Genomic DNA, 23,858 nt, shown 5'->3' with positions numbered 1-23,858 from the left:
CTGCAAGCTAGTTTAATAATACCAGTAATATCAATTAATTTGTACTACTATAGCTATATATAATAGTGTTTTATAAAAGGATTTACCTTGTTCATATCTTATATTTTTAGTGCTGTTTAATGAATTTCTCCTTATATTTTATCCTAGTTCTCTACTAAACGTGCCAATTTAGTATTTCTTAAAAGTAGAACTGATAGACTATTTCTGACTGATATAACTTCCTCATTTAAACTTGGAGTCATCTGAAGAAATTTTGCTGACCATTTAGAAACACAATTTTATAGACTATGCAATTTAAAAATAAAATATAAAGACACTCAAGGAAGAGGAAAGGCTGAGAATGTAAAGTCAGGAATCCAGGTTTTATATTCTTAGGTCAATTGTACGTCCTTCATATTCTTTCTGCCTTTTTTTTTTTTTTTTTTTTTTACCATCTGTTAACTGCTGTCTCCCAGATAGAATAATAATAGCTGAAACCTTGAGATGTTTTTGTTGTTACTTTGAAATTCCTGGATGAATCAATTTTGTATTTATTATTTTATTCATTCAATAAACCCGTGACACTGTGGTGGATGCTGGTGATATAAGGATGATGAAAACACAGCCTCCATGAGCTCTCAATTTAGTGGGATACACAGACACACATAAATAATTACAACACAGTAATTGCAATGATAGCGCTTTGCATAGGCAGTGGGAGTATTAGGGGCTCCTAAGCTAATCTGAGGAGGGGAAGAATCACGTTTTTATACTTCTTGGTTTGTGACACAGTATCATTGTTGATTCATGTTTGTCTCCTTTTCTTTATTCATTTAATAATATCATAAGTACCCATGAACCCACCATCCAACCCAAGAACCTAGACTATTAGTAACTTAAATCTACCAATATCCTCCCTATTCTTTCCCCTTGCCCACCATACCAGTGGTAACCACTCTCCTGAATGTTATGTTTATCATACCTTGCTTTAAAAAGCAAAAAGTTATCATGTAAACATAATGATCATATAAACATATCATAAAACATTTAATTTGTTTTACCCACTTTTGAACTTTACAAGAAAGGATATCATACTGGATATGGAACTGGGACTTGCTTGCTTTTTTTTTTCAGTTGACATATGTTGTTAAGATTCATCCATGTTGTTATGTATAGCTGTTGCTCAGTTTTACTGCTATATTAAAATCCCTTGTATGACTATACCATAATTTATGCTTTTTCCTGCTAATGAGTATTTAGGTTGTTTCCAGTTTTTGCTATTATTAGCAGTGTTGCTTTTAGCCTCCTTGAGTTTTTCTTGGGTACATACATAATGGATTATTTAATTTTACAACAGTTCTCAAATTGTTTTCCAAAGTGGGAGTGTAAATTAGTACAGTCACTAGGAATCCCATTGATCCGAATCTTCTCTAATACCTGGTATTGCTGCATTTTTTATTTTGCTTATTAATTAGTATACATGGTCTTGATTTTCATTTCTCTATTTGCAAAATGAGATTATGCATCTCACATATGTTTTTTAGCCATATCTAGTTTTCTCCTGGGTTGTTTTTCTTTTCTATGTTGATTTATAGGAGTTCTTAATATATTTTGATACTAATCTATCATTTATAAGTGTGCAAATATTTTTCCTGGTTTGGTTTTTATTTTTTTTTAAGCTGTCTTTTGAGCAACGCTTCTTAATTTTAATCTTGTTGAATTTCATCAGTCTTTTGTACTTTCTTTTAAGAAATCTCTACCTGCCCTGGAATTTAAAAAATTAAAAATTTCCTTTCAAAGTTCTCTTTCAACATTTAAGTTATTAATCCATCTAGACTTGATTTTTTTGTTTCTGATATATATGTGTACCCTCCCCCAGCCCATTTAGATAGACCTCTTTTCTCTCCTGTGTGATATTACAAAGTTCCTTATAAACACAGGTCTATTTCTGGACTCTGTTTTGTTCCATTGGACAATTTGTCTGTCTCTCCCTTGGTACCATACTCTTGTAATTACTCTAGCTTTATAATACATTTTAATATCTCCTAAAGCAAGTCCCTTCTCTTTTTCCTTCTTTAGAAGGATCTTGGCTATTCTTCACCCTTTTTATAATCAACTTTTTAAGTTCCACAACTGAGTCATCAGAACATGAGTATAGTTGTAATAAACATATAAATAAATTTGGAGGAGGATTGATTATCCTTACAATATTGTTATCTCTACATTTATTTAGGTCTTTTTAAAATTTCTTTCAGTAACATTTCATAATTTTCTACAAACAGGTTTTGCACATCTTTCTTTAACTTATTTATAGACACCTTCATTTTTGTTCTGTTGTAAATGCATTCCTTTTAAATTTTATATTATCTTAATTGTTTGTTGCTGGTATTTAGAAATGCAGTTGACTTGTATATTGATCTTATATCCACCTAAATGTTCTTCCATTATTTCTATTAATTGGCATGTAAATTCCTTTGAGTTTTTTATATAGACAGTCATGTCATTGCAAATAGGAGTTTTCTTTCTTCCTTTCCATTCTCATTGTTTTCTTATTGTACTAGTTAGTAATAATAGTAGGAATCACATCTTGCTCCTGTTTGGAAAAGAATGCCTCCGTTGGTTGATAGTCTTGCCGCGCATAATGCCGTTTGGGTCAGTGATGGGCCACATTTATGACAGTGGTCCCATAAGATTAGTACTATATAGCGTAGGTGTATAGGCTATACCATCTAGGTTTGTGTAAGTACAGTGTATGATGTTCGCGTGACAGAATCGTCTGATTTCTAAGAACGTTCCCCGTCATTAAGTGATGCGTCATTCTAGTTACTCCTGCTTTCCTTTGATCAGTGTTAGCATGGTATATTTTCCTCCATCCATTTACTTTTAATCTATATGTGTCTTTATATTTAAAGTGGGTTTCTTGTAGACGTGGTCATATTTTTTGATCCATTCTGACAATCTCTCTTTTAATTGGTGTGTTTAGACTATTGACATTGAAAGTGATTATTGATATAGTTGGATTAATGTCTACCATATTTGTTGCTGTTTTCTATTTGTTGCTCTTGTTCTTTGTTCCTTGTTTTGTCTTTCACTCATTTTCTGCCTTTTGTGCTTTTAATTCAGCATTTTATGATTCCATTTTCTTTTTGTTAGCATATGTTATACTTCTTTTTTTATTTTTTTAGTGTTTGCCCAAGAGTTTGCTATATACTCTTACAGCTAATCAAGGTCCACTCTTCCAATAAGGCTATACCACTTCACAGGCAGTGTGAGTACCTTTAATAACAAAATCCTAATTCCTTCTTTCCATCCCTTGTAGCATTGCTGTCATTCATTTCACTGTAATATATAAGCATACATAAGCATATATATATATATAAGATATATGCATAAGCCTGTATAATGGAGTACATTGTTGCTATTATTATTTTGAACAAACTTATCTGCTAGATCAGTTAAGATAAATACGAAAAATAAAAGTTATTGTATGTTCACTTATTCCTTCTTTGATACTTTTCCTTCTTTGATACATGTTTCTGACCTATATTATTTTCCTTCTTTCTAAAAAACTTCTTTTAACATTTCTTACAAGGCAGGTCTACTTGCAACAAATTCCCTCAATTTTTGTTTGTCTGAGAAAGCCTTTATTTCTCATTCACTTTAGAAGGATGATTTCATAGGGTACAGAATTCTAGGTTGGTGATTTTTTTCTTCCAACACTTAAAATATTTCACTCCATTCTCTTCTCGTTTTACGGTTTCTGAGAAGTTGGATTTGATTCTTATATTTGTTTATGTAGAGGTAAGATTTTTTTCCTCCCTTGGGCTTCTTTCAGGATTTTTTCTTTATCTTTGATTTTCTGTGTTTTGAAAATGATATGCCAAGGTGTAGTTTTTTTCTGGCATTTATCCTACTTGATGTTCTCTGAGCTTCCTGTATCTGTGGTTTGGCGTCTGATATCAATTTGGAGAAATTCTCAGTCGTTATTGTTTCAACTATTTCTTCTAGTCTTCTCTTTCTCTCTTCTTCTGGTATTCCTATGTTATATCTTTTGTAGTTAACCCACAGTCCTTGGATATTCTGTTCCTGTGGTGTGTGTATGTGTCTTTGTTTTCTTTGCTCTTTGGTTTTCAAGGACTCTCTTGATATATTGATACATTCTCCAGTTCAAAGATTCTTTTCTCAGCCAAGTCCAGTCTACCAATGAACCCATCAAAGGCTTTGTTCATTTTTGTTAACAGTGTTTTTTTTATATCTAGTATAACTTTTTGGTTCTTTCTTAGGACTTCCATCTCTGTGCTTACATTGCCCATCTATTCTTGCATGCTGTTACTTTACCATTATAGCCCTTAGCATATTAATCATAATTGCTTTAAGTTCCTGGTCTGATAATTCCAATATCCCTGCCATATCTGGTTCTGAGGCTTGCTCCGTCTCCTCAGATTGTGGTTTTTGCCTTTTGGTATGCCTTGTAATTGTTTCTTCATAGCCGTGTATGATGTACCAGGTAAAAGGAACTGCTGTAAATAGGCCTTTAGTGATGTGGTGGTGAGGTGTGGGGGGAGGGCTGGGGGGAGGGGAAGTGTTCTACAGTCCTGGGATTAGTCCTAGCCTTTTAGTGAGCCTGTGCTGCTGGACTGTGAACTTCACAAGTGCTTCTCAGTTTTGCCTTTTCTCCCCACTTAGGTGGGACAGGATGGCCAGAGTAGCTGTGCTGGAGTTGGATATTTCCCTTTTGCAGGTCAGTCAGGCTCTGACAACACCCCAGCAGGTTAGGCTCTGGTTAACTGGTTTCCCCTGAGGGCAGGCCTTGTTAAGAACAGAGGGTTCTGACATATTTCAAAATAGTTCCTCTTCCTTTCTGCCTGCCAAAGCCCAAGGGGCTTTTTTTCTCTGATATTTACTGTGGCAGTCTGGTCTGGCTCCTGGAGGTGAATCTCAGAATATTGTGGCACCCCTTATGACTGGCTCCCCCTAGAGGGTTATAACTCTCAGGGTCGTCGGCACTGAGCCTGCAGCAGTTTGTCACCCAGTTCAGGTTTCCTGTCCCCAATCTCTGCTGTGATCAGCAGTGCTTCCCTGTGTGCCCGTCTGTCTGTCCAGTTCTGAGGACAGTGGTTTGCCCTCTGTCCTCCTCTCTCTTGTGGATCCAAGAAGAGTTACTGGTTTTTCAGTCTGTTCAGCTTTTTACTTGTTAGTTCAGAGTGGCGACTTCCAAGCTCCTTACATGTGGAACCGGATTAAACATTCTTTCTCTTCCTGCGATCAACCTAACTTGATCCTGATGTATTACTATCTTTTTGATACATTGTTGGATTTGGTTTGCTTGTGCCGACTGAAATAAAGAGGCTAGGTGATCTTAGGGAAGGAGTTGATTTAATAATCAGCATGAGGAGTTTGAACCCCAGGCAAACAGTTCCACAGAGTGCTCTGATGGAGCTGCTCCAAGCAGGGGGAGGTTACGTGCAGTTCATCTCTCTTTCACAAACAGTGCACGTGTAGGGCAGAGCAAAAGAAAAAAGCTTACAACTAGATTTTATATATGTCAAAAAAAAGGGATAGAGTACATCTTGGCATTTCTCTAGATGATAAATTGAAGGTAACATAAACGAGAATTTCTTGGTTATACATCAAACAAGTTCAGAGATGCTAATGTTATCTATGTGTGGAGCGAGGCAAGGACCAGGGTTGTTAATTATTCCCTCAGTCCCTAAGAAGTGCAGCTGGGAAATGCGAGAGCGGGTACCCTTTATCTTTTTCTCTTGTGGATCTGTCCAGCTGGCATTTGCAGTCATGAAAGGAGGGGTTGCAAGGTCATTTTGACACAGCTGAAGATGGCCTGCACAGCTGCTCCATAGCACAGCATGGATCTTATTGTACTGACTTAGAGCCCATGCAGCTCGCTGCCAGATGCGCCTGTTAGACCGGGGTGGGTCCCCAAAATCTGTCCACACTTACATTTTGTGAAGGATTTTTGCATCTATATTCTGAACAAATTTCTTTTCTTATGTTCTCATGATCCTGTTTTTGGTAAAAAATTAAAGTAGCCTCAGAGAATGAGTAGAAAAATATTTCCTCTTTTTCTTGTCTCTGGCAGAGTTTGTATAAGATTGAGATGATCTTTTCTTTGAAGGTTTAGTAGAGCCCACCTATAAAACCATCTGCACCTGGCGTTTTCTTTTGGGGATGGTTTTGAAGTATTATTTCAATTCTTTAATATAGTCCTACGACGGACTATTAGATCTCTCTCTTTCTTTAGTCAGTTTTAGGAGATTTATTTTAATTTGTCAACTCAACTAAATTTTCAGATTTTATCATATTTTTTGTCTTTTTAATTTCTGCTATGTCTTTAGTTATAGCCACCTTTTTTATTCATAATATTATTTACTTGAATCCCCTTAATTTTTTCTTCATCATCATGGCAAAACCCTATATTGTTACTCTTTTCAAAGAAGCAACTTTTGGCTTTGTTGATCCTCTCATATATGTTAACCTTCTTGTTTTCTGTTTCTACTTTTTTCTCCCTTTATTATTTCCTTTCTTCTGTTTTCTTTGAGATTATTTTGTGGTTCTGTTCTTAACTTCTTAAATTGTACTCATTCAGCCTTTTTTCATTAACGCCTCACTTGTGGTCAGAGAACATGGTTGGTGTTAGACACGTTCTTTGAAAAAGGTTTTGTACAGATTGGCTTTGTGGCCTTCATAAATTTGTCACTGTTTCATGTATGCTTCAAAAGAACATGACTGTAATTTTTAATGTAGAATTTTCTATGTGACCATTAGATCAAAACTGTTAATTATGTTCAAATCATCTGTATTTTTTATTTTTTTGCCAGCTTGACTTATGTAATAGAGAGGTGTATTGAAATCTCCACTATAATGTTGGATTTATCTAATGCTCCTTGTAGTTCTATCAATTTCTTTTTTAATGCATTTTGAAGCCACTTTTATTGGGTGCATATATGTTAAATTGTTTCTTCCTCATAAATTGAACTTATGTAGAAATGCTCTCTATCCTTAATGTGGCTTTTTATCTAAGTCTGTTTTGTCTGATATTAATGTAGCTGTGCCACCTTTCATCTGATTAGCATTTGCACAGTATCCTTTTGCTTGAAACCTTTCCTTGTCCTCAATGCTTTAGATATGTCTTGGACAATCTCTGTTTTTCTCCATTGGAGAATTTAATCTACTTAAATTTATAATCATTATGGCTGTATTTGGACTTGTTTCTAACTTTTTATTCAAATTATCCTGTTTTACCTAGATTTTGTTTTTTACTTTCTTGTCTTTTAGGATTAAGTTTTTTGTCCTTTTTCTTTTTTTTGGTTTTGTTTTTTCCTTTATATTATTTTTTTTCCTCCATTGAGTTGGAATTTATTCTCTTTATTACTGTTATTTTATTGTTTACTTCTGAAATTTTCCATGCTTATTTAACTTTATAATGCCTTCTGTGAATTTTAAATTGTCTGCCAAATTAGCATGATCTGTCTTAAAAGAATTAATAACATTCTCGAAAAAAAACTTTGCAAATAGGCTTTTAATAAATTTTTATATGTATGTATCATTTTGATTTTCTTTTGATTTGCAAAGTAATAAAGTACAAATTTATCATTTTCAGTGACCTGTATTCTTCCAGTGTTTCTAATAACATATCATCTAGGAACGTTGTTTCAATGTATTCATTCTAAATTTCTTCATTTCTTTAGAACTGTTAGCTGAGTTGGACGTTACCTAAGTGTATATATAGGTGTAGCATCTGCTGTCACTTTTTATCTTCTAGTTTTTTTGTGTATGTGTGAGGAAGATTGGCCCTGAGCTCACATCTGTAGCAGTCTTCCTCTGTTGTCTGTGGGACATCAACACAGCATGGCTTGACGAGCAGTGCTAGGTCTGCACCTGGGATCGGAACCTGCAAACCCCCAGCCGCCGAAGCAGAGCACACGAACTTAAGCACTATGCCACAGGGCTGGCCTCTTTATCTTCTATTTTGAAATTTGTGCACTTGAAGCTTTTTCTCTTTATGAGATAATTTTCCTACAGTGGGATAGTGGTAGGTGCCCCAATCTTTGATCTAAACTGTTCAATACAAACTGCATAACTTGAGATCTAAGAGTTTAAAATTATTCTTTATTAGGATGATTAAGCCAAATAAACATTAAGCAGTAAATTAGACCATATTCTAGAGCACATTTTAAATGAAATGAACATTTATGATTTATTACCATCCTAATTCTTAATTACTGTCACCTCATTACTTATTCAGCTTTAATTTGCCCACACATCATGTTTTGAATGATTGGAGCTTCCATCTAAATTTTTAATTTGTCATTTAAGTTCTTTTTCCATTTATAGTTCCTAAGGCCTTTGGCTTATCAACAAGGTTATTTCTATTTCCTCTTCTACTTGATACTCTACTTTCTTAGCAAAAGAGTTTTTTCTTTATTGGTTTCTTTTAATCACATATTTTAAAAATTATTTTATTAAAGTCATATGGGCTTATAAAATTGTATAAATTTCGGGTGTACAGTATTGTCTTTCGGTTTCTGTGTAGACTGCATTGTGTTCCCCACCGGTAGTCTAGTTTTTATCTGTCACCATGCATGTGCTCCTTTACCCCTTTGACCCTCTCCCCACCCACTTCCCCTCTGGTGACTGCCATTCTGTCTGTTTTCCTTATCTATGTGTTTTTTGTTTGTTTATCTTCCACATATGAATGAAATCATGTGGTATTTGTCTTTCTCTGTCTGTCTGATTTATTTCACTTAGCATAGTACCTTCAAGATCCATCCATGTTGTTGCAAATGACCGGATTTTGTCTTTTTTTTTTTATGGCTGAGTAGTATTCCTTTGTGTGTGTGTACCACATCCTCTTTATCTGTTTGTCTGTTGATGGACACTAGGGTTGCTTGGGTATTGTGAATAATGCTGTGATGAACATAGAGGTTGCACATGTTTTTGAAATATTGATTTCATGTTCTTGTGTGTGTGTGTGTGTGTGTGTGTGTGTATGTATGTGTGTGTAGTGAAGAAGATTGGCCCTAAGCTAACATCTGTTGCCAGTCTTCCTCTTTTTGCTTGAGGAAGATTGGCCCTGAGCTAACATCCATGCCAATCTTCCTCTATTTTGTATGTGGGACACTGCCACAGCACAGCTTGATGAGCAGTGTGTAGGTCCACACACAGGATCTGAACCCACGAACCTCGGGCCACTGAAGTGGAGTGCACGAACTTAACCACTTCACCACCAGGCCAGTCCCAGTTTCATGTTCGTTGGAAAAATACCCAGTAGCGAAATAGCTGGATCATATGCTATTTTTATTTTTAATTTTTTTAGTTAAATCACATATTTTTAATGATTCAATGTGTTCTTTTCTCTTTTCTTCCACTTTAAAAAAAATAAAGGTCCAACTATATTAATTATGTTTCTTTTGAGAGCATTTGAACTCTCAGCTCTTCCCATTCTCATCTCCCAACCAGAAAGAGACTGTTCAGAGTAAACTAAACATGTCAGCTTTCTGTCTGGAAGTTTCTAACTATATGAGACTTAAAAATTTATGTGTAGACTCTTTTTTAGCTCTACACAGCATAGAGTAAAGTTTTTAAAACACTTTTTAAATAAGCCTACATATTTTATAGTATACCATTTTATTTTATGAAAAATAAAATACCTTTTTATTATAAAAGTGGAAGTACACAATTGTTATATAGGTTTTGTTAAGTGTTATTATTAACAATTTGAGGGGAAAAAACAATTTGGTGTCTGGTTTTCTAGGCTCTTTCTATACATATATACAATTTTCCACCTATGAATTATTCTGTAACCTTTGTTTTTTATTCAGCAGTATAATGCTGACATTTTTTCATGTAGTTGCTTATGGATCTTCCTTATCCTTTTTAATGGTGGCATAAGTATTCCAATGTATGGATAGACCATAACTTATTTAACCTATCCTTTCTATGTGAACATTTAGATTATTTCCAGTTTTTCTCAATTATACTACTGCAGTGAATATATACACACACACACGTATATGTATATTTGCATATTTGGTTTTCTACAGTATACGTTTTTTAAAAGTAAAATTGCTGGGTCAAAGTTAAAATGTTTTAAATTTTAATAGGTATTATTTAATTTCTCCTTAAGAATGTGTTGTACTTGAACTCTAATATATTGATATCAGGAGTGTAAATTAGTGCAACCACTTTGGAAATTGTTTGGGAGTATCTACCAAAGCTGAACATATGCACATACTGTGGTCCAGCAACTCCACTTCTAGGGTTATACCTCACAGAAATATGTGCATATGTTTGTCAGAGACATGAACGGATGTTGACAGCAGCACTATTTCAGTAATGAAAAACTGTAAACAAGCCACTATCTGCCAACAGTTGAATGGCTCTTCTATAAATACTAGATTATATTTATACAAAGTAGTACTCTAAAGAGGATGGACTACAGCTAAATAAAACAACATGGATGAATCTTAAAAACATAATGTTGAGCTGAAGAAGCTAGACACAAAAAATATATATCATATTATTCCATTTAGTTAATGTTCACAAACAGGCAAAATTAATCCATGATGTTAGAAGTCAGTGGTTTCCTCTAAGGGGAGAGTAATGACAGGAATGGAATCCTAGGAGACTTCTGGAATTCTGGTTAATGCTGTTTCACAGTACTGATGCTCATTACATGGGTGTGTTTCATTTGTGAAAATTCATTGAGTTACACACTTAGGATCTCATACCTTCCTATACACGTGTTCTACTTCAATGAAAAGTTCACAGTGAAAGAGTATGCTTTTTATCTGTAAAACCGCTTTCAGGCTCCTACCAGTCATGCCCATTCGCCCTGAGCTAACATCTGTTGCTAGTCTTCTTTTTGCTTGAGGAAGATTCTGCCTGAGCTAACATCTGTGCCAGTCTTCCTCTATTTTGTATGTGGCCCGCTGCCACAGCATGGCTGCCAGTGAGTGGTGCAGGTCTGCACCTAGGAACTGAAGCCAGGCCACCAAAGCCTAGCATGCCAAACTTAACCACCAGGCCATGGGACCAGCTCCCAACATAAAAATCTTTTTAATCTGATAGACATGCAAAGAGATCAGTTTGTTGCTTTATCTTTCTTATTAGTGAAATTGAGCATCTTTTCTGTATATTTATTAACGTTCATTTCTTCTGTGATTTCCCCAGTCATGTCCTTTGCCTATTTTTCTGTTATAATGTTCATTTTTCTTTCAATTTGTAGACTTTTTATATGTTTTGGATTTTTTCGTCTATTTTTCTCTTTTTTTTTTTTTTTCACTTTTCCTTTTTCTCCCCAAAGCCCTCCAGTACATAGTTGTATATTCTTCGTTGTGGGTCCCTCTAGTTGTGGCATGTGGGACGCTGCCTCAGCGTGGTTTGATGAGCAGTGCTATGTCCGCACCCAGGATTCAAACCAACGAAACACTGGGCCGCCTGCAGCAGAGCGCATGAACTTAACCACTCGGCCACGGGGCCAGCCCCTCTTTCGTCTATTATATGTCAAAATATAATGTTTTAAATAACAAATGCAAACTAACAAACTTAAGTAATATCATGTGTTAGTAGGAGTTTCTTCTAATAATTAAATCAGTCTTAAAAAGAACCTGTTCTTGAGTCTCCAGCTCTGTTACCGACTCAGTTCTTAGAAAAGTAAAATCTGCCTCATTAGTTGCAAGTCTCTGCTCCACTGTGGAGCCCATGTAGACAAGATTCTATTTGAAGACCTTGTTGTACTGCATGTATGTTAATATTTATTCTCTTTTTCTTGACTATCTGTACTCCACTGTGGAGCCCATATAGAATAGATTCTATTTGAAGACCTTATTTATTGCATGTATGTTAATATTTATTCTCTTTTTCTTGACTAGTCTGTTCTTTGCTGGGAAGATCTTTAAACAAAATCTCAAAACATAAGTTTATCCACTGCTGTCATTTGTTACCCTTAGTTTCTTTTGGGTTCTCTTTATGCCTTTACATTTCCTAATATAGAGAGAAGGAGAAATAACATTGACTAGGATTTGTTTTATTCGTAGTAAATGCACATGAATTTTGTCTGTATTATGTTTTTATAAGATAGCCCTTTAAAAACCAGTGTGCCGCATGCTATTTCCTTTACTCTCTCAACGAGTTCCAAATTTCTAAGTGATCTCTTAACTAAAACATTTTGTTTTAGTAACTCAACTAGTCTGATGTAGTCTCACTGTTGTGTCTGCCTTTTTATGCTTTTGGTTGGGGGTGCCTTATTGAGATAATGATTCGTTTAAATATTTTCTAGACTTACTGTATTTTAATGTTACTTATTCTCATTCTGTAGTGGCCTGTGAATGTTCTTTATTTATTTTTGTTTTCTCTTTTAATACGTAATTCATAGACGCTCTGCTGTTGCCCGCATTCAGGAGTTCTTCAGGCGGAGAAAGGAAAGGAAAGAAATGGAAGAATTGGATACTTTGAATATTAGAAGGCCACTAGTAAAGATGGTTTATAAGGGCCATCGCAACTCCAGGACAATGGTACCAAATGCTCATGGCATTCTTTGGAGAACTTGTAGTCTCAGAAAATGAATGTTTTTTCTGTAATAATTATCTTCATATAGTGTCAGTGTGATTCCAAAATAACATTATGTACCTTCACAGTATGTCTCTATCTTCATTTTAGTCCTGTAATATGTTGTGAAAGACCATTACTTTGTACAAGAAAACTCTACCCTACTGAGGAAATATTGTAGAATTTAAAAAATTTCTGCTTGTACAAGTAACCATTGCTTCTTTTTTGCTGTCTCACACTGGCTGTCTACCTTCCTAGTTTTTTTAGCTCATATCAGCACCCTTTGTGGGTTTTGGAGAGCAGGATTTAGATATATGAAATCCAGGTTCATTGCGAAACGGGTTAATTATAACCCTTTTAAGATTGACAGGTGGTTTGTTTTAGTCCACTTTGTCTCTCTAGACCTTAATTTCCTCATCTATGAAATAAGAATAGAGGAGATGATCTCTAAGATCTTTTCAGGTCTTTACAATCCACAAGTCTGTACACCCAATGCAGTATTAATTATTTACTGAGAGTCTTGCAAGATGATTAGTATAATTGTTACTCTGAACCATTCATATCTAGAAAGTGTTGTTCTCATATATTCATTGAGTTATCAAAAAAGTATCTACAGAATCGGTTTTCGTCTGCTTTCCTCAGGGTCTAGGCCACAAGTTACTTTTGGGGTGGGGAGATAATTAGCTCTCTGTGTAGAAATCGTTGGTAGTAACAGTTTAATCATTCTGAAAAGAATACTTAGTATTAATAGAAGTAACCAATTTACATTTCTTCATTTTGCTGATTCAACTTTTGGATGAAAATAGTTAGGGGTAGGAATGAAAATGAAAGAGAAGCGAAGTAAATGTAACAGTAGCTCCAGGGAGCAACAAAACTGGCTCTGCTCTTTTGCTTTGCCAAAAACAGCAAAGTGGAAGCTGCAGATAAAATGATTGAAAAAATCCTGATCTGAGGCACAGAGATTTTTGATGTTCATTCATATGCATCCGTTGAAAAATGTCATCATAACCATTCCAGTAGATCATATTCTTTTGTCTCATTGCGTCATAAAAGTAAATAGGTTTATATCTTTCCTTCTCAATTGTGAGAGCTTCAGATAGCTAATGAAAAGATTGGTACTTTTTGTCTTTTGTCATAAAGCAAAATACAAAAGGGAAACATTCATTTTTTCTGTGACTTGTCTTTATTATCTTGTAAAGCTAAAATGGAACCGTTTTTGGAAAGTTCAACAACATATATATATAAAATTTTCATTATACTGTCCAAAACCCAGCAACCTCATTCATTCATTTGGCAGTTACTAATTCAGCACCTGTGTGTGCCAGGTGCCATCTCAAGCACTATACTGAACAAAGTAAATCCCTGTCCTCGGGGGGCTTTTCATTACTTATTGCCATGTCACCCCTGCGAATAAATCTCTACAGGGCTTTTAAGATACAAAGATTTTAAGACAAAGATTCTCTTCAATTTTTTATTTTATTATTTTCTAAAGCAATTAACTTTTTAACTTGAGAATAGAATAAATCTTTGTTTTGATACCTTTGATTTCAATTTTCTTATAATTTCCTCTTTTAAAATCCGTAGATCAAAGAAGCCAATTTCTGGGGTGCTAACTTTGTAATGAGTGGCTCTGACTGTGGCCACATCTTCATCTGGGATCGCCACACTGCTGAGCATTTAATGCTCCTGGAAGCTGATAATCACGTGGTAAACTGCCTGCAGCCACATCCGTTTGACCCAAGTAAGATGACCTTTATAAGACAAGGGCTAGCAATCAGGAGTGTGATTCCTCAGCTCCAAGTTTTTTCTAGTTGTTACTCTAACAGTAATCCAGATTATCCTAGTGGGTAGCCACTAGAGCCAATTATAGCTCTACTTCGGTTTAAAACAAAAACCCCCTATAACCTGCTTTTGGCAGAAAGTATGGGGAAATGGGTTAAAGAGTTTACTCCTAATATTTCTTCTAAGTTTTATTAACTGTAAGAGGTTCAGCCAGCTGAACCTTTCACTACTTAGCTAAATTGCACCTCCAAACCTTTTTTAGTCTTCACATGTCTGAATTTACTTACCAGAACAAAGGCTTGCTCTTGCCTTCAGTTTGAAATTGCCCATGTTTCTCATAAAAGAGCAATGACTAAAAGAAATTTGAGTGATTTCAAGATGATCTTAAAATTATGTTCAAGGGTAACTTTTAGGACATCTTCAAAATAATATTCTCAGTTAACAATTAAATGTATCAGTACAATTTCCTTTCCAGCTCAATTTTTCGGTACATGTGCATATATACAGACGTGTGTGCATATATACACACACACACATATTTGTGTGTGTATATATGCATGTCTTCAATAAGTGGCATGTTTCTAAGCTTTATATTAATATCTGCATTTTATTTCTAGTTTTAGCCTCATCTGGCATAGATTATGACATAAAGATCTGGTCGCCACTAGAAGAATCAAGGATTTTTAACCGAAAACTTGCTGATGAAGTAAGATTTTTATTATACTTATTATGGACCATATTTCACTGTGTTCCTGAAATGCTTTCTTAAGAAGAATCGAGGCAGCTCGTTATTAGTTGGTAACATAAAACAAGTTAATACAGTTAAGGAGGTCAAATTTTAAGAGAAAGGAAAATCAAGATAAACATGCCTATAATGCTAGGGAGGTAAAAATTGAAATAGTATTTTGCTAATTAGAATATTGATTATTTGTAATACCAGATGAAGTGTTTTGTAGTTTAAAAAAAATAGGTGGACTGTGCTTATTGCAATGAAGAATCATTAAAAAAACCTTTGTCCTTTTAAGAAAATAGTTTTACTGTAGCTGTCTTCCAGAATAATAGCCAAATAGGTAGCAGAACAAATGACTGGAGAATCTTCTCCTTTATTATTATATTTTAAGATTTCCTCAGTTTCTTTTTAGATCAATAGTTTTCAAACTGAGTTCTGTGAAGTTCTAGGTTTTCTGTGGAATTGGGAGAGGGAAGGTGGATGATAGGAAAGCTTAACTCTGGGCCTTTCCTCCCCAACTTCAAACAGCGTTCTTACTTGAGGCTTTCCATAGAAGATTTCTTATGAACATAAGGGTCCATTGCATTAATCAGCTACTAACTAATCGCTGAGCTTCTGTGGGTAGGTGAGTACAGCTCAAACTGATGCTCTGGCCTCTTAAATAAGAGCCCATTGCTAAAAATATTAGTAAGTTGGAAAACCAGTACTCTAGACCAAGGTTGTGTGTGTTCACAGCACAATTGCCACATGTACTTTCACTCATTTAATACACATTTATAAAACACTTGGTGTATCTCAGGCACAGTGCTGAGTTTAAAAAGATAAACCCTGCCCTCAGAGCTTATACACTAGTGGGAAAGACAGGCATAAACAGACAGCTAGAATATATTGTGGTCATTGCCAGAGATGTACACATAGTGTTTTGGAAGCACATAGAAAGGAACAGCTGTGCTTGTAAATGGAGTGGATGGGATGGGGAAGTTTTCACAGAGAAAATAAGAATTGGACTGAGTTCATCAGGGCAGACGAGTAAAGGAGCATTTGAGATAGAAAGATCAGCGTGTTCCAAGTTATTGTAAGGTAAGCGAGCCATCACTGTGCTGAGACCTAGAGTGCATATAAGAAAGTAGCTCCATCGGACTAAAAAGGTAGGTTGGGGCAGGATTGTAAGGGCCCTGTGTGACACCCTAATGAGTTAAAATGTGTTGTGACATTGTTGGGGACCTTTTGATCAGGTTAGCATCTTCTTCTTCCTCTCATGTTTTCCTCTCTTTCTCCCTGTTTTTTCCTTTGCCATGCTCTTTGCTTCTCCTCTTTCTTTTTTCTTTTGCCCATGATTATACATTGGATCCCTGGGTGCTCATGGATATGCATTTAGTCCTGTTCTTGGTACTTAAGATACAATTCATTGTAACTCTTGTCCAAAAGTTTATTTTTCAAGATTACTTTGCCTCAATCAAGGTAACATTTTCTCAAAGGAACCAAGTGACCAAGGGATGAGACTTTAACACCTCTGTCACTGAAAGTATCACTTCTACTGTAGGGGAAAATGATGAGTGGACACAAAGTAGACTGCTCTGGGAAACAAAGTCCAAGTAAAGATAAATTACGTGTTGAATGTTTTAAGTAGCCTCACAATTTGACCTTTGTCTTTCTGCCACTTTAAAGAGTAGTGTTCTCTGACCTTACTCCCACAAATGCAAGTTAAATTAATTATTTGGCATTGAGTAGCTTTAACGTGGAAATATAGACAGCATACCTATAAAGAATGATGTAATTCCTCCTAGCACTTGCTAGTTTTTTACCGTTCTCCTAATCTTCAAGGAAGAGGTACGGTTACTATGGCCTTTGACATGGTTTTTATCTTGCCTCATAGGTTATAACTCGAAACGAACTTATGCTGGAAGAGACTAGAAACACCATTACAGTTCCAGCCTCTTTCATGTTGAGGATGTTGGCTTCACTGAATCATATCCGAGCTGGTAAGAACTGTCAGGGTACTATTAAGATCAGTTTTATATTAGAAAAACCTATTATTATTTAAGATCTGCTTTAAGGGATTTATATAACTTCCTTAAATCACAAAGTGAAGGCAGCTTAACTTCTGAACTAGGAGTTCTGTGAACTCTTGATTTTAGTGCAGTAACTTATTTCCTCATGGGCCCAATTTATTAAAAAGTGTCAAAATGAAAAGACAGAGACGCTTGAAAACTTTTATCAGCTGCACTTTTCCTCAGAGTGGAGGATCACACCATAAACCCTAAGATATGGTATAGTAAGTACCTTTAAAGGTAGATTTGGGCAAAATTGGTCATAGCACAGACAAAAATAAATGTACCATGCTAAGAAGGTTGAAACAGATACCTCAGCATGTTTTCTTCACTATTTTTTGTTTTAGATGATAAACTCTGAGGTTCCGTGCCACAGATACACAGAATGCATATATTACAACCCATTCAAGAGGGAATTGAAGAATCTGTGTTCATAACAATTGAAAAGATTCAGTATCCATTATAAACAAAATATGTTTATCAAACAAGGGTGTTTATCACTGTCACTGATTTCATAAATTAAATTGCTTCCTATGTTTGATACTATCTATCAATTAATACTGACCACCGTTTACAGAGTGCCTGTCATGTGTCAGGCATTATACTGGTCACTTCACAGTTTAGCTCCGATCCTTTACAAAGTAGGTTTTTCTGTAATAACTTACCCCAGATCATGCAACTGATAAATGGTAAAGCCTGAATTTGAAACTAGCTTCTAGCCCTTACTCTGCTTTGACCTAGAAATTTCACTTGCAGGAATACATTCAGGTTATGAATATAATGTGCAGTTTTCTGGGTGAGCTGATCTCAGACTGCGTTTCTAGCTCGTTTACAGCATTCCCTTCTCTATCTGCTCCATCCACTTTGGCCGCCTTTGAATTTTCGTGTACATCCAACTCTCCCACCTCACGATCTTTATGATCATGCTGCCCCCTCCCATTCCCACTCTTTGTTAGGATAATTTCTACTTGTCCTTCAGGTCTATGTTAGAGGTGGATTAAATACCACTTTCTCAGAGAGAGTGGGGAATGGAGAGAAGCATTCCAGGCAAAGAAGAGAGCATATAGCATCTTCACAGTCATGGAGGAGAGAGAGTGTAGCACATCTGAAGAGCAGAAAGAAGCCCCACATGTCTGTAATAAAAGAGCTGAAGAGAAAGTAATCCTCAAATTGTAAATAGTAACTATTATTGGGGAAAGAGTGAAAATTTCAGATGGTCAAAACAAAACAAAACCTGGAATGTAAACAGAAAATGTTAGTAGTCCGACAGAATATTTTTGCAATACTATTTGGGCTCCCAAGTTATTAAATTAATTACTATTAATATCTTTTGATCCATTTTCTTCAATAACAGTGAGTAACCCTTAAATTCATCCATTTGGATTTCAGATTTGAGGAGGCAGCATGTTATAGAACAAGAAAAACATTTGCCGATTATGATTCCTAAAATTTGCTTGTTTCTTATAGTTTATCTGGTGAATGGCTCTTTGTGAGTTTTCCTATAGAAAACCAATTTTCTTTTCATTTATGTAAGAATCTGTTTTAAGCAGGTGGTAATGTGGCAATGGTTTGTTAGCTAATAGCTATTATCATCCTCCTTTGGTTTTAGGATTAGATGAGATGTTTTATAATGGATTTCCCTTCTTCCATTTCTTTTTGCCAGTAATCAAAAAGAGACAATTTCTAGTTGCTTTAGTCAACTTAACTCACCTCTTGCTTCTGTTACATAAAAGGCTAGATAGAAAAGGTGCCCAAGAGTTTACATTGCAGCTGCTTTTATCCTTAGAGTCAGTCCACCACCCCTTTCTTCTCCTTCCCTTCAGTATGATAACGTATGCGCATTCAACGAGAGTCGGTAATGGACTTCAGCCAGTAAGCACAGGCTGGACCATCCATTTACATCCATTATCCACAAGGCTTCCTGGGAAGTCCAGGGAAGAGATCTGAGACAGCTCCTTCCTTGTAGAGCTGTGACTTTTTACTGAAGGGTGACTTCAAATGCCCTGTAGGGCTTTTTCAAACTACAAATACCTGGGTCCTATGCCCTAAAGATTCTGATTCATTTTATCTGAATAGTGTTTGAGCTTCTCATTTTTAAAAAGCACCCAAAATTATTCCCATGAATACTGCACTCAAGACTTTTAGTCTAGGCCACTTCTTTTTTTTTTTAAGATTTTATTTTTTCCTTTTTCTCCCCAAAGCTCCCCCGGTACATAGTTGTATATTCTTAGTTGTGGGTCCTTCTAGTTGTGGCATGTGGCATGCTGCCTCAGCGTGGTTCGATGAGCAGTTAGGCCACTTCTTGAGATGTAAAGGCAGTTCTGAGATCCCTAGAAGCTTTGATAGGCTTTGGAGAGACAATAATTGTGTATATGGACCATTCTGAACTCTTCTAGAATATTTTAGAATCTGATCAAGTTACTTCCCTGCTTAAAATTCTGCTGTGCCTCCCCACGTTCTTAGGGTCGAGTCCAGAGGTGTTAACATGACTTATAAAACCCCGAAGCATCTCTTGATCTCCTTCCCTTCATACCTGTGGACCTTGACACATGGAAGTCTGGATAGCCATAGTGTTCTCCAGGACGGTTCTGAGGAGCCTAGCATAGTGAGCTCACAGTCACTTACCAGTCATGCACAGATTCACTCCATTAGCAAAGTGTGGCAACTTTACTCCAGAATATAACGAATGTTCACTGACCCTTGGTTTCCCTCTTGCCACCGTTGTCCTCACACAGTCTGATCTCCACACAGCAGCCAGAGGCATCTTTTAAAAACATGGGTCAGTAAACTTTTTCTTTAAATGGCCAGATGGTAAATATTTTAGGCTTTGTGGGCCACGTGTTTTTTGTTGCAACTCCTCAGCTCTGACATTGTAGCGCAAAGCAGCCATAGATGGTACGTAGATGAATGGGCACGGCTCTGTTCGCATAAAATTTCATTTACAAAACTAGACTATGAGCTGGATTTGCTCACAGGCCATAGTTTGCTGACTCCTTTTTAAAAAGACAAATTGTCACCCCTGCTTAAAACTCTCAGGGACTCCCCATTGCTCTTAGAGTGAAACCTAGACTTTGCGTCCTGGTCTTTGAGGTCCTGCGTGACCTGAACCTCGCCAGCCTCTGCCTTCGACTCATTCTGGTTTTCCCCTCACTCACCACATTTTAGCCGGACTGGGCTCTTTTCCCTTCTTCAGACACATCAAGCTTGTTAGCACATTGGGAGCTGTCACTTGCTGTTTCCTCTGCCTAAAAGACTTTGTCCCTGAACCTCCCGTATAATTGAACATACAGTTAGGCCTCAGCTCGAGTGTGACCTCCTTAGAAAAGTCTGCCCTCGTCAGCCACCCAGTGTGAAGTTGCTGCATGTGCCTTCTCACACCTTTTTGCTCCCTCAAGTCACTCTCTGTTCATTGCCTTTTTTTTTCCTCAAGTACTTATCACTCTAACTTTTCATTTCCTATTTCTTGCCTTGTTGCAGATTAAAGGAGAAAAACACATTTGTTGTCTGTTTTCCTCCTCTAGAAGATGAGCTCACTGAGAACAGAGACCTAGTTTGTCTCATTCACAGCTGGATATGTAGCTCCTAGGACAGTGCCTAGAACATAACAGTTGCTCAATAAATTGTTTGCTGACTGAATGGGTGAATGAGCTAGTATCAAATTCTAGCTATGATGAGTCTTGCACTTACTCTTTTGTGAAGGATAGCCTGGAAAACAGTACTTTTGTGGAACATACATTTCCTTTGGGGGATTTTTTTTCTTATCTGCTTACTGCCCCTCAACCCCCGCAGCAAACTTAATATCTCTTCATGTCCTCTTTTCTCCAACCAAAAATAATTTCCTGAAGAAATATTTCTAATAGAGAATAAAAGGAACCTTTCCACAAATGTAAACTTTATTTACAAAAGCAATTTGGCGTTGTGTGCTTTTGAAAACAGTGGGTATAGCCTTATTTCCATTTTTCATTTAAAGGAACAGTGTTCCTCCTATCTCCTTGGGCCATAATTGCAACCAGAGATTTGTGAAAGCGTTGAACTGCTTCCCAAGTTTACCACCTCAGCAGCGCTTCATGAACAAAAGATTCGCTTAATTTGTTCTTGGAAATTGGGTTTACAGTCTGAGAGACATGACTCTGCAGCAGTTGAATGAGTTGGATTTGAGAAAAGAACTATTCTGCCCTCTTCCTCATTCCAGAAGCCACTATCACCTGTTCCGTGACCTAAATCAGAGACTCTTGGCCCTCACTTGTCCCCTTATGGCTTGCTTTGGACGCAGCAGAATTCTGACATCTACTGTAAACTGATTTAAAGGCTGTGATGTTTCTTCTTAACCCTTATGTCCCCACCTTCATTCGTAATGTGACAACCAAAAAGACTTTGCGTAAGAACCCTACACACTTTGAAATAGGCTGACACTGCTTCCTTGTGCTCCACTGATATGACAGAAGAGGTTTGTTGAGTATGGTCAGTCGTATCCAGGATTCCCGTGCATGGTAATCTGCTTCAGCAGGATAGCAACGTCATGGTTTGTTCTCTCAGGAAAGGCTATCACACAATAAAAATACTAACACCCCTTAGCCTTTTATTGGTCAGAAATTCCTCCACCGTGTTTAGATTCCTTAGTGATCTATGAAGATCAAAATCTTACTTTGTTCATTTATTTTACAAATGTGTATTGAACACTTATTATAATAGCTAAAATTTGTATAATTCAGGAGACAAATCATATACACAAGTATTATCTCATTAGTGTGACACTGAAATGGAGTTGGCATAGAGAGGGTTTAATCTAATTCTCTTGGACAGTTAAACATATAGTCCCTTCTCTACGCCGTTCTTGGTGGTGTTGACTTAGGATCCAGTGGGAGTGTTTAAGCTTTCTGTGTAGAGAATAAGGAAAACCTCAGAGCTCAGTCTTCTCTTGCTGTTGACAGTGGGAGTGTTTAAGCTTTCTGTGTAGAGAATAAGGAAAACCTCAGAGCTCAGTCTTCTCTTGCTGTTGACAGTGGAATTGAACTGTCCCCCTATGTCTAACCTTAGTATTTTCCACGTTACATTGGGGAAATGTCTGTGGCAGAAAGGGTTCCATTCTAGTGGCAGCAGTGATTTCATACTCTTTCCTGCTTTGTATACTTTAACGTAACGTATCTTGTCTTAGTAAAATTTCCCTTCATTTGTTCAACAAATCTTCGTTGAAAATCCTGTACTAGGCCCTGAGGATGTCGAATAAAAAGAACTCGTACCTTCCCAGCGGCTCCCAGTTGAGTCTGCAGGGAGCCGCAGACAAGCGCTTCCTGCACTTAGGGTCGTCGCAGTGAGGCTCACACGAGATACTCTGGAACAGGCTGGATGTTCGTATACATCTAGAAAAGTCTCCCCGAGGGGATGATATTTGTATTGAGATGAGTAAGCAGAGCCTTTCTAGCTGAAGAATTGGGCGAAAGTGTGCCAGGCCGAGGAACAGCCAGTGTAAATCCTGAAAGCGTGAGAGAACATGCTGTTCTCACTCACCACGCTCGTCATTGTGTGTTAACTCGAGTGTTTAATCTAGATAAACTCTTGCGGGCAGAGACTGGGTCTATTTTGGTCACCGTTGTATCCTCAGTTCTTGGCACAACACCTGGAATATAGCAAATATTTAATTGTGAAAGTCTTTTTACAAACACATACACAGATCTTCAAGAACGGTCCCCAGGTTCTCTCTCTCTCGCGCAGCTGTCCTCACTCCTCTTGGTGACGCGACAGTCGGCCTCAGACTCCCAGACCCCAGAGAACAGTGTGAAAACTGCTGTAGTGGACCGCAGCATAGCGAGATCTTTAGGGTTTTTCTTTTTAATTTTCATGTTTAGAATTGCATGCATGTTCAAATTTAATAGTGCCGTTTCCTTGACTTTTTTTATTTGCCTCAAGAGGCACAAAATAACTCGTTTACATACAGTGGTGAACTGATTTTTACATGATGATGTGTTGAATTGTTTACATTTTAACTAGTTTTAAATAAAAGACATTGAAGTTTATTTTAATTGTATTACTAAAAATATTTCTTTCTGTGAGGTGAGTCTGTCTGTGTTTTCCAGACCGCTTGGAGGGCGACAGATCTGAAGGCTCTGGACAGGAGAATGAAAATGAGGATGAGGAATAATCGCCTCTTACTGGCAAGCACTTAAATGTTCTAAAATTTGTATAAGACATTTATTATATTCTTTTCTTTACAGAGCTTTAGTGCAATTTTAAGCTTATGGTTTTTGGAGTTTTTCCCTTTTTTGGGATAACCTAACATTGGTTTGGAATGACTGTGTGCATGAATTTGGGGGAGTGTGTAAAACAAAACTAGCAGAATGTTTTAAAAACTTTTTGCCATGTATGAGGAGTGCTAGAAAATGCAAAGTGCAATATTTTCCCTAACCTTCGGGTGTGGGAGCTTGGGTCAATGTTGAAGAGTAATTTTCATTATAGTGAAAATGTTGGTTCAGATAAATTTCTACACTTGCCATTTGCATGTTTGTTGCTTTCTAATTAAAGAAGTTGGTTGTTTTAAGATACCCTGAATTTGACTTTTTATTTAACGCTGTGTTACCTTGACCCACGTTTTCCAGTCTTTTCTCTAATAGGACTGTGTTTCTCTATCCTTTTCTTGATTGGATAACCTTTTCTGTTTTGACTTTCGTGTGATAGAATCACATAGAAGAGCTTTCCTCCTTTCTCCTTCCAAAGTACTTTACCTCTACCTCCAATCATAATCTCTCATGATT

General features: G+C 36.7%; 1 protein-coding gene across 9 annotated transcripts in view; it reads left to right on the top strand.

The window, feature by feature from the left end:
- The window catches only part of DCAF6 (DDB1 and CUL4 associated factor 6), a 147,228-nt gene extending 123,584 nt beyond the window's left edge, over nt 1–23,644 (top strand). For all 9 annotated transcript variants that reach the window (XM_070498142.1, XM_070498141.1, XM_070498140.1 and 6 more), the window contains 5 exons: nt 12,374–12,512; nt 14,131–14,287; nt 14,946–15,034; nt 16,935–17,040; nt 23,184–23,644. In XM_070498142.1, the coding sequence (XP_070354243.1) occupies nt 12,374–12,512; nt 14,131–14,287; nt 14,946–15,034; nt 16,935–17,040; nt 23,184–23,248 (556 nt within the window). In that variant the 3' untranslated portion in view covers nt 23,249–23,644. The remainder of the gene's footprint in view (nt 1–12,373; nt 12,513–14,130; nt 14,288–14,945; nt 15,035–16,934; nt 17,041–23,183) is intronic.
- Nucleotides 23,645–23,858: the final 214 nt, after the last annotated feature.

This window comes from Equus asinus, chromosome 25, assembly GCF_041296235.1.
Source record: "Equus asinus isolate D_3611 breed Donkey chromosome 25, EquAss-T2T_v2, whole genome shotgun sequence".
In the NCBI taxonomy this organism is placed as follows: domain Eukaryota; kingdom Metazoa; phylum Chordata; class Mammalia; order Perissodactyla; family Equidae; genus Equus; species Equus asinus.
Note: the sequence above shows the minus strand (reverse complement) of the source record. Positions and strands in the feature narration are given on the sequence as shown.